Source organism: Meriones unguiculatus, chromosome 8 (assembly GCF_030254825.1).
Source record: "Meriones unguiculatus strain TT.TT164.6M chromosome 8, Bangor_MerUng_6.1, whole genome shotgun sequence".
In the NCBI taxonomy this organism is placed as follows: Eukaryota; Metazoa; Chordata; class Mammalia; order Rodentia; family Muridae; genus Meriones; species Meriones unguiculatus.
The window spans coordinates 19,256,899-19,268,111 of NC_083356.1; the positions used below are offsets into that span (position 1 = coordinate 19,256,899).

The following is an 11,213-nucleotide window of genomic DNA, read 5'->3' on the forward strand; positions in this document are numbered from 1 at the left end:
TCTTTCTCCTCCTCACAAAGTGCCCTCCTTCGGAGTTGAGGCTCCTCACAGCTCCCCCTCCTCCTCAGAGTGGATCCTCCTCAGTTCTTCCTCTGAGCTCCTTTGCCTCCTATCCTCGTGGGGCTCCGGACACCTCTTGTCTCCTCTGCTGGGCTTCAGAACGCATCGCATCGGCGTCGGTAAAGCCGGGGGTGGGGTGGGGGTGGTGTGTGTGCAAGTTTGCCCATTCGTTGCCGAAAGTGTGCTAGACGGGTTCCCAGCCCAGCCCCTGAGCTGGGTGACCTTGGTGCCGCCAGAGCTTGGCAGTCTTTCCTTCTGGGCAGAGTGCTTCTCCCCCATTGGAGTGGGCAGAGGGGGGCCCAGGGCCTCTTGTAGCCTGAGGGAGGATGGAGTAAGCTGTTTTCACTGTCCCAGGCTGAGCTAGAATGCCAGAACCACCTTGAGTGTCTTGGAGGGCAGTTGCTTGTGCTCACCCTGGAAGCCTAAAGAGCTGGTGAACCTGCCTGCAGCCAGAGTTAAGGGTTGAGGACCATTGTCCCAGAGAGCAGGGTGGAACCTGACCTTGGCCCTTTGCATAACTTGCCCTTTGGAGTGTATTCTGGGCCTCGTGGGTACAGGCAGTACCTAAGCAATCCAGACCTCTCTCTGCGGACCCTGCTTCTTACCCTTTGGGGCTCACTGAGGGTGGGAGGAAGGATGGGGCTGGTGGGTGGACCCTCGCCAGAACCAGCCCTGCTTGCGCTCTCTGGAGTTGGGATGTTGCTGTCAGCTTCTGGCTATCTTAGAGGACTCACCCCATTTAAGTAGGAAAAACAAAAGGACACAAAGTCTACCCTAAGCAGGGCATAAAATCCCAGCACCGGGGTGGCAGGGGCAGGAGGAACTCTGTGGGTTCCATGACAGCCAGAGTAACATGAGACTCTCTCTCTCAAAACACAAGAAAAGAAATAAAAAGAGGAAGGCAGGAAGGGAAAAAAAGAATTCCTACACTGAACATGCAAGGAGCTTTGCAGTCAACACCCACAGACCACCAACTAGAATGTCCCGGTGACAGCTTGTCCTCCATGCTTGTCGTCTCTGCCCCAGCAGCCCGCCTGTTCTGCGTGTGTCTGGGCAGCAGCAGACACTGGAGTCTCCCCTCTGAGACAGCCAAGCATGGACCCCATCAGCGAGACTCCTACAACCCTTGCCCGTGTCGAGTAGCAGAAGTCCTAGAGGTTTGGCTTCCTTGCCAGTTGTGTGTTTTGTGTTTTTGAGACAGATTTCATACTGGAGCCCAGGCTGGCCTCAAACTCCTGCAATCCTCCTGCCTCTTCCTCCCAGCTGCGGGGATGACAGTAAGCTACCATGCCTGCGTAGCCTGGAGTTCTGAAAGCTGTTCTACCTCCCGCTCTGAAGCTGTGAGGGGTTGGAGGCTTTTCCTGCAGGGATGTCTGTGGGATCTGAGAGAGGGGCACTGGGTCCCTGAGGAGGACATCAAAGCAGCTGTCCACCAGTTAGCTTGAGCCTAAGTCAGACACAGAGGGAGCGTGCAAACACCGCAAAGAACAAAACGTGTTGGGATAATTGTTATGGAGCCAAACGTTTCAGGGGAGGGAAAATTGAACTGTTTCCAAAAGCCTGAGCGGACCACGCTGGCAGTGATGGGAGCGGGGCCCAGGCTGCGTGCTCTTTGTTAGGCCTTTATGCCATTGGCTGGTCTGGTGGGAACCTGCTGTTTCCACGTGTGATTTCTAAGCTCTGGGGCACAGTTGGCGAGTTCCTGCTGGTGATGAATTAGAGGTCATGGCTTTGAGACTGTTGGGTTGCAAGCACATTTTTGCTCAGCTGCAAGCAACCGACCCCTCCTCCTGTTCAGGTGTCTGACGTGAGAGAAGAGACATACCCTGTGAAATTTGTCTGCTCTGTCAGAAATGCTGTTGGAAGGGCAGGGTCGTTCTTTGATTCATAGAAGATACAGTTCGGGGATGCGGCACTTGGCGTTTTGAGCAGTTTATGCTGCTGCCTGTGTCCTGACAGGCTGTGAGACGCTCAGTGCAAGACTGTGGTCCTACTAGGTGAGGAGAAGAGGGTCTGCTGGGAAGTCTCTTGTGTCCCCAGAAAGGTGCTTGGAAGTACTGTCAGGAAGGAAGGGTTCCTGAGTCTAGGACAGCGCCCAGGCTTCTGTCCCTCCTCTGCCCTGTCAGAGTTCTCCAGATGCAGTCTCTCTCTCAGAGGGGAGGGGCTGTGGAGTGCAGTGCTGCCCAGCAGCTGGAGCGCCTGGCTCCCCTCTCCTCCAGCAGGGCTGCTCACTCAGGGAGGACACTCACAGCCCACCCCTGGGTCCTGCCCCTGCCTGTCCTGTTCTGAATCTCATCAGGCAACACCCTGGTGTTGAAGCGTAGGATCCGGGGACCGCGCTGCCCAGATTCAGGCTGGACGGACCACACTTGAGGTCCACTCTGCACTTTGAAGCTGGCTGGCAGAGCAGACGTCTTCCCAGAGCCTCGCTGGCCACACCTGCGCCCTGTGCTTGGTGTGTGCTCTGCATTCATTTCTCCAGGCTCCAGACATAGAGACAGCAACGGCAAACCAGGCAGCGTGGCAAACAGGTCAACCACATTCCGACGTCTCTCGCGAGCGCAGTGGTGCTGCATTTTGGCAATACTGGATCGTTTTCCCAAACACATTTCTTGCCGCCCTCTTGGGGTTTCTGGCTTGTGAGTGCTATGAGCCTCCTGTTTGCTGTGTCCATTGGTGGTGCACAGCAGGCATTGCTTCTACAACGAGGCGTCATGAGTCTTTGGCCAACACCGTTTGTGTGTGTGTCAAGTGATGTATTCCAGACATGTTAATCTCCTCTGAGTCCAGATCTCGTTCCTGTGTTTGAATTTTTTCTTCAAGAGAAAGAGGCCAGGGTGGGTGACACAAATAGACTAGAATACAGGGTCACCTTGATTCGGGTTTCAGGAGAATTCTAATCTATGGTTATTTCAGGGGGAAGAGAATTAAGAACAACAGCCTGACCATTTGTGGACAGAATGAGATCTGTGTGCAGCGCGTGCATGCCCTGTACCTACTGGGCCACGTCCCCTTGTCATCCAGGCAGACAGCAGCTCGGACGTGGTTCTCTCAGCTATGGGAACAGCCAGAGTTCCTAAGTGACTTTCTCAGGGCTGCAACTGAGGAGGGGGTGGAGACAGAACAGGGAGGGAGACTGAGCTCTCCCATGGCACAGTGATTGCTACTCAGTGATTTTGAATGCAATTCAACTGAGGAAGTTTTTTTCCTGTTTGGATCTTTGCCCACAAACAAAGGCGTTTCCATGAAATGGGAGTGGAATGTACGTTGGCTGCAGACAGCCATAGGCTGTCAACTCGGAGGCTCTGGGGTTTTTAGGTTAGGAGTAGTATAAGAAGCTGATGGTAAAGTCATTTGACTCCCAAACTTGCGCAGATGGTTTCTAGAACTGTGATCCTCACTCTAGCGGGGCCGGCATGGACAGCGATGGGTCTGGGTCACTCGGAAAAGCCCAGATTCTTCTCTTGAAATTTTGATGATTACGTGAGCTGGTGGGCCTGGCTTCTGCAGTGTGACTTTATTAGCGTTGGCCAATTGTTCAAGGGTTAAGGGTATGGAGACACATCTGGACTGGCTTTGGGTATCTCGTTTGATGAGGAGCATGTGGCTAGCTAAAAGAGGGCCTGTGTGTGTGTGTGTGTGTGTGTGTGTGTGTGTGTGTGTGTGTAGGGTGTAGGGGGAAGTCACCACACAGGAGCTCAGCCATGCTGCCTGTCTGCTGGTTCAGTTCACATTCCTGTGCTCCCTGCAAGAGAATCTGGCTCTCGGTAAGGGCATGGACCTCCAAGCACTGAATCAGCCCTCAGCCATGACTTTCTAATTCCCTGTTTCATCAGTGGTCATTGTCCTGGACCTACCGTTTCCTGTCATCCTTTCTAGATTGCTGTTGTGTAACAGATTTTTCCTGGGAAGATACAACACACACACACACACACACACACACACACACACCCAGATGCAGAAGTGGAATACAAAACAAAACGATACAAATACTAATGTGGAATAACACTAATGTGACAAACTATCGAGTTTTTGCTGGTGTTACTAAAAGGAGCATGTGTGCAGGGTTACTTACAGGGAACAGAGATGACCGAAGAGCAGCTGCACCACCCAGAAGCCACCCAACAACGTGGTTCATGTGCTCTTATCCAGCCCTGGGGTGGTGGAGGAGAGGGTACATGGATGGGACGGGGATGGACACACAGGATGATAGGCTTACTGTCCAGAAGGAAAAACCCACCAGGCCTCCATCTCAAGCTGCTAGGTTTTTGTGTCAGGTCAGGAGGGTGAGGAAGAAACCAGGAGCCCTCCATCTTTATCCAGTTTTCAGGCTTAGAGGCAGGTGCCTTTACCCACTAAGCCATCTTGCCAGGCCACACCCCTTTCCTGATAAAATAGCTCACCTTAAGGATTTTGTTACAGTTCTTATAAATGTATCGATGCCCCTCATTCCCCCCCCCCCCCCAGTGCTTCCAGTCACTTGGAGCCTCTGATGACTAAGGGCTCCACAAGGCTGCTTTAGAAGGGTCTATCCCAGGCTGGAGAGATGGCTCAGTGGTTAAGAGCACTGGTTGGTTGCTCTTCCTAGAGGTCCTGGGTTCATTTTCCAGCAACCACATGGTTGGCTCACGACCATCTGTCATGGAATCTGATTCCCTCTTCTGGTGTGCATGAAAACAGAGCATTTGTATACATTAAATAAATCTTTTTTAAAAGAGGGGGTATACCCCTGAATGTTCAAATGCTCAGTGGTCAGCGTCCTACTTGGGGAGTTGTAGAAGGCTGCATATGTGCTCTGGGGAGCCTAGGGTCAGCATGGCATCCATGGAGTAGGCTGCTAGCCAGGGAAACACTGTTAGCTTGGCCTTGACCATCTTCCTGCCCCCAGAGCACCTGATGCGCTGACACCAGTGATCAGCTCTTGCCCTCCTCCCTCTCCCCTGGTCCCTTAGCCCAGTGGCCGGCAGGCCTCTCTGCCCCTCACTCGCTGTCAACACAGTCCTCCAATGAAGCCTCCAGGAAAGCCCTCAAGCTCTAAGTTATGCTGCCTGCAAGCTTCCTCTTGACCAAGTGCCTGGGCAGGGGGCCCATCTGTCATCTGCCTGTGAAGCTCCCAGCACTCAGCCAAGCACAACCAGCACGCCAAGCTCATGCAGTTCCCCTGGGTTTCTGTCCCCTTCACCTGCCTAAGCACCCAAAGACTTAAAGGGCAGGGACCTCTAAGGCTACGATTGTCTCCTGGCCTGCCTTGACCCCTCCTTGCACTCTGCAAGGTCAATGTAGCGGCTTGGCTTAAGGCAGGGGGCAAAGGGCAGCACAGGGTCCTTTACAAGGGACAGGCCAGGCCAGGTGAGTGCCCAGGTTGTGATAATGCTTTTTGTTCCTGGTCCTAGGTGGCTGGCGTGAGGACAGAGAGGTGTTCCTAGAGGAACCCAGAGAGCAGCAGGGCAGTCATGAGGGCTGAACTGTGGTCCGTGGCCATATTCATGGCCGTCTTCCTGCTTTTGGTAGACCTGATACATCGGCGCCGGCGCCGGACTGCCCGCTACCCACCAGGCCCTGCGCCGTGGCCTGTGCTGGGCAACCTGCTGCAGATGGACTTCCAGAACATGCCAGCAGGCTTCCACAAGGTGAGAGAATTGTTGGAGGGCAGAGAGGCCGTGGTAACCGCCCATCGGAACACAGTGGGCAGTAGTGAAACCATGTGCTGGACTGGGAGCTGACCCCCGGGGTTAAAGACAGTTAAGAGGCTCCCCTTGGGGACAGTGGTGCAGGACCTGAGGATAGCCTGGCCTTTCCAGAGGCTGTTCCAGGAGGTGGGACAGGACCTAACAGCCAGTTTGAGATCCAGTTACCAAGCCAGACCATAGTGGTTGATGGTGGTCCTGGGGTTGCATTCTAATTCCAGCACGCCTGTCACAGGCTAAAGCAGGCGAGCTATACATTCCAGGCCACCTTAGGCTACATAACGAAACTGTCTCTGAGATGAAGATCTAAGGATGAGCTGTAGCAGCGCATGCTTCCACTCCCAGCACTTGGGAGGCAGATGAAGGCATCTTTCTTTGAGTTCTAGGCCAACCTGGTCTAACTTGCTGAGTTCCAAGCCGGCCCACGCTACATAATGAGACCGTTTCAAAAAACAAACCAAATCTAAAATTTTTAAAGGAAAAAAAAAAAAAAGCCAACGTAGAGGTGGAGACCTTTAATCCCAGCATACAGAGGAGGCAAAAGCCAACAGATCTCTGTGCAAAGTCAGTGTCAGCTTGGTCTATATAGCAAGTTCTAAGCCAGATCTGGCTAGTTACTGGGACCTTTGGATCAAAAGAAAAAAAATTACACACACACACACACACACACACACACACACACACTAAAAGTAAAAGGAAAGTCAAGTCATATAGGCCTTTCATTCCACCACGGGGAAATGTCTTGAGAATGTGGGAGAGGCCATAATTCGAAACAAGTGTTTCCCTCGGGGAAATTGAAGCTGAGCAAGGTGGAGCGCCTGCTTCCATCCTTTTGCTATTTTTGGATCCTCAGATTCCCTACTCCCATCTGAGAGCCTTAGTTTCCTCGTCTAGACATGGGGGTGCTAGAGGGACCAACAGGCAATGTGTGACACCAGCAAGGTCGTGGTGGAGTGATTGCTAGGAGTCTGGGGTAATTCTGCAGATAACAGCAGGTTTTATCCTCCTTCCGTGGAGCCCCTCAGGCTGTGCCCTGCCAACTCCTATCCAGTGCAGCTAGGCGTGGGAATCCGGGCTTGCCGACAATGCTCTAACTCCTTGCCTACAGCTGCGATGTCGCTTTGGGGACCTGTTCAGCCTCCAGCTGGCCTATGAGCCAGTGGTTGTACTAAATGGGTTGACGGCCCTGCGTGAGGCCCTGGTGAGATTCAGCGAGGACACTGCTGACCGGCCACCGCTACATTTCAATGACCAGTTGGGCTTTGGACCACGCTCTCAAGGCAAATGCAGAAAGCGACAGAAGCGGGGAAATGGGGACCGGAGGGGGTTCAGGAACAACAGACAGTTTGGGACCTAATTGGGGTTGGGGGAGGGACAGGGACAGGGAAAAGACAGCAAAGGCTGACGGCTAAAGGATCTTGCGGTGGTGCTAAGCGTGTAGTGGTGTTAGGGCAGGAAAGAGGGCCAGGCCTCAGGCCTCAGGCCTCAGGCCTCAGGCCTAGGCGTGCCCCTCCAGGTGTGGTCCTAGCACAGTACGGACCTGCCTGGCGTCAGCAGCGGCGCTTCTCTGTGTCCACCCTGCGTCACTTCGGCCTGGGCAAGAAGTCGCTGGAGCAGTGGGTGACGGAGGAGGCCAGATGCCTCGGTGACGTCTTCGATCGCTATACTGGTAGGTGATGAATCGGTGGGCACGAGCCGGGGCACAGATCACCAACACCCTGACTGGCCTCTCCACTCCCAGGATGCCCTTTCAGCCCGAACACGCTGCTGGACAAGGCAGTGTGTAATGTGATTGCCTCCCTCCTTTATGCCTGCCGCTTCGAGTACGATGACCTGCGCTTTATCAGGCTGCTGGACTTGCTGAAGGCCACTCTCAAGGAGGAATCCGGGTTCCTGCCCATGGTGCGATGGCCCGGGGGGAGGGGTGTCTGTCTCCAGAGGGCTAAACACAGTGGGGCCTCTCAGGGAGGTGACCGACAGGCAGAGGGCGTTCCGGGGGAAGCTAGCCTAGGTAGACCGGGGACAAGTCCTCGGAAAGGGTGAGCGTCTGTGCTACCTGCCCATGTGGAAGCTACAGGAGTCTGTGAAATTTCCACAGCATGATAGCCCTTCTGGAAGGCCAGGGCAAAAAGGAAGGTTAGAGCCTGGGAATTTGGAGGGGCTATCTCACTCGTGAGTCTTCCCTGGAGGAGGCTGGGACCCAAGGCTGTTCCCCCCAGGCCTCTCCACCGGTCCCTCTGTTGGTCACAGTTCCTGAGTGTGTTCCCGGCGCTCCTGCACATCCCAGGGCTGCTTGGCAAGGTCTTCCCTGGACAAAAGGCCTTCGTTGCCATGCTGGATGAGCTGCTAAGTGAGCACAAGACAACCTGGGACCCTGCCCAGCCACCCCGGGACCTGACTGATGCCTTCCTGGCTGAGGTGGAGAAGGTGAGGGATGGAGCCAGGTGCTGCAGGCTGAGGTCCTGTGAGCTGTGAGGCCACATGGGTGAGGTCCTATGTTAGTGACTCAGCACCTGGGCTGCCCGGGAACAATGAGAGGGGCATTGTGGGACCTCCTCTCCCCACTGAGCCCACCCTTTCTGCCTGGCCCAGGCCAAGGGGAATCCTGAGAGCAGCTTCAATGATGGGAACCTACGCATGGTGGTGGCCGACCTGTTCACGGCGGGAATGGTGACCACGTCAACCACACTGTCCTGGGCCCTGCTGCTCATGATCCTGCACCCGGATGTGCAGCGTGAGCCTGCCTGGGGCTGGGAATAAAGAAGAAGGAGGGTAGAGGCACACTCCTCAAGCTTACCTGGGACACTTGTGGCTCCCAGCACTGGCTTGACCCAGACTCCACACGGGTGAAACCATCTTTCTCCCATGGACCCAGACCTTAACATAGAAGTAGTATAGGGACAAGGGGCATTCCCCTGGGGCTCCTTCCCTGAGGGGTGCTGTCCATCCAGGCCGTGTCCAGCAGGAGATCGATGAAGTCATCGGGCAGGCGCGGCGTCCAGAGATGGCTGACCAGGCCCGAATGCCCTACACCAATGCTGTGGTCCATGAGGTGCAGCGCTTTGGGGATGTCCTCCCACTTGGTGTGCCTCACAAGACGTCTCGAGACATTGAAGTGCTGGGCTTCCTTATCCCCAAGGTAGGCCTGGGGCCCTCCAATGTCCATGGTCAGCAGCCAGCTAGTGGCCTGAGCTCCCCAATTGAGAAGCCTGGAATTGATCAGTTCTGCAGTACCAACTTCCCCTGGGTGGGTACAGGAAGTGGAGCAGCAGTAAGTACTGTGTACACCTGACTCCCCAGCTAGAAAGGCAAGCAAGCAAAAACACGGCTGGAGGGGTTCAGCATCCACTGCCTACAAAGGCAGGTGACAGCGTGTGCACCTGTGTTGCTTGTCACTTACCCGTGTCAGGGCAACACAGGGAACACTGAGAAGCCTCTAGGGCTGAGGTTACAGGAAAGGAGCCAGTGTGTGAAGCACAGACTGCGAATGTGATCACGATGGCCAGGGTCTCCGCAGCTTCACCCCAGTCCATGCCCACATCTTGTCTCTCCTTCCAGGGGACCACCCTCATCACCAACTTGTCCTCCGTGCTGAAGGACGAGACTGTCTGGGAGAAGCCCCTCCAATTCCATCCTGAACACTTCCTGGATGCCCAGGGCCACTTTGTGAAGCATGAGGCCTTCATGCCATTCTCAGCAGGTGCCTGTGGGGTGCCTGGCTCCCTGTGTCTTCCCAGAATGCCTTGAATTGTGAGGCCAGGTCCCTGGCTGACTGAGCCCATCTCCCTCCCACAGGCCGAAGAGCATGCCTGGGGGAGCCCCTGGCCCGCATGGAGCTCTTCCTGTTCTTCACCTGCCTCCTGCAGCGCTTTAGCTTCTCGGTGCCCGAGGGACAGCCCCGGCCCAGCGACCACGGCGTCTTTGGTGCTCTGACATCCCCGTCCCCCTACCAGCTCTGTGTTTTGCCCCGCTAAGAGGAGGTATAACTTGCTCGCTGTCCTGCTGGGTTCCCATTGTGCAGCAAATCATTTCACTGTAAATTAAACCATCCCCATCAGATCTCCAGGCTGTACTGGGACCTCAGGAGACCCCCTGTGGACATCCACACACCCCTATTTATTCTCACCTGACCCTTGACCCCAGTAGAAGGACTGGTCTGTTGGACCTCAGAAATGACAGCCATTCTTGCCTTTAATCCTGCCCCCACTTTTCACCCAAGCTGATAACGTTTGTCCATAGATGCCAATCTCTGGAACGAGGGCCAGAAAGGACTGCTGAGATGTGATGGTAGAAGTTACGCAGATGAGGGAAGGGCAGGGCTCCTCCTAGAAGCCCCCGTTCCAGACCCACTTCCGCCAGCCACACAGCTGAGGCTAACTGCTCAGCCAGCGTCATCACATCTATTGCCCAACTTCTTATATGATATTCCAGAGATGTAGAGGAGCAGGGAGGCTGAAAATGGGAGGCCGATTAAATGACCAAGGTTAGCCATTGGGTACCCCATGCTTCCCTAAAAGACTTTATGGGAGTCCAGAAGGGATTACCTTCCAAGCATCTTTCACCACTAATTATGTGACCCATCAGAGATACTGGTGTCCAGGCCCCTGCACAGGGAGAATGTGCTTCTGTGACCAGGCTTGGTAAGACCTGAAAGCTTGGTGTTGAGACGGGCCTCCAGACCATAGGAGGTCCCAGACCTCAGTGTAACCGACCTCCATGGTGGAAATAACACCCTGGCAATAAAGTCAGCACATGGACAGCAGCCCCTGCCATAACGGAAACATCAAAGTCCATAGGGAAAGTCTCTAAATGTGCTGACGTTGCTTTTTGTCTCCTGCAGTTCTGCTTCTGGCTAACTGTTCTTGCTAACTGAAGTATGCCAACCCAGGATATGGTTGTTGTATGTAAAATTTCACCCCAGTGTGTCACCAGCCAGCCAATAAAGACCTTCTCTTGGCTTAAGCCCATATCTGAGCAGTCTTCTCTGGCGGATACCCCACAACACTTCTGGAGGCTCCACCAAGATCCCCCGTGACCAGACCTTGAGACACCAGGGTTGCAGATAGCCTCGGGATCTGAGGGAAGAGTGTGGTGGTCAAGGGGCTTCGAGGGGTGCACAACCTGAACTTTCCCGGGCCCTAGGGACTCCCTTTGATCAACTGCTGCCTAAGGCTTTGGAGGAGTCTGACACCCTCCCCTCCTCCCCCAAAAAAACACAAAAACCCTTGTTTGTTGTCCCCAGAGGTGAGTCTGGTTATTGAGCCTTCTGCTTTGGACACATAGGCGCACGGCTGATCCGGTGTCTGGGATCTTTGTGACCACATCACCAGGATCTGGTCTGTGCAGGTATATGAATATGTGGTGGCCACCCCTGCTTGTCTTTGCTGCGTGTCTCTCTGTGGGCTTTTCCGTGTGTCCCTGTAAGTTCTGTTCAGACTGGAGAGAAACCTCTAAAATGGAAAGGGA

At 54.5% G+C, this 11,213-nt stretch overlaps 1 protein-coding gene across 2 annotated transcripts; it reads left to right on the plus strand.

The window, feature by feature from the left end:
* The first annotated feature begins 24 nt into the window (after positions 1–24).
* Positions 25–10,714, plus strand: LOC110552090 (cytochrome P450 2D4). 2 transcript variants are annotated; one of them, XM_060388945.1, is made up of 11 exons: positions 25–179; positions 5,454–5,690; positions 6,856–7,027; positions 7,264–7,416; positions 7,489–7,649; positions 7,998–8,174; positions 8,340–8,481; positions 8,699–8,886; positions 9,306–9,447; positions 9,543–9,727; positions 10,588–10,714. In XM_060388945.1, exons 2-10 carry the CDS (start codon positions 5,514–5,516, stop codon positions 9,719–9,721), a joined length of 1,491 nt encoding a protein of 496 aa, XP_060244928.1. In that variant the 5' UTR covers positions 25–179; positions 5,454–5,513; the 3' UTR covers positions 9,722–9,727; positions 10,588–10,714. The 2 variants fall into 2 exon arrangements, with proteins under 2 accessions (XP_060244928.1, XP_021498839.2); XM_021643164.2 differs by having other exon boundaries at positions 9,543–10,714.
* The last annotated feature ends 499 nt before the right edge of the window (positions 10,715–11,213 follow it).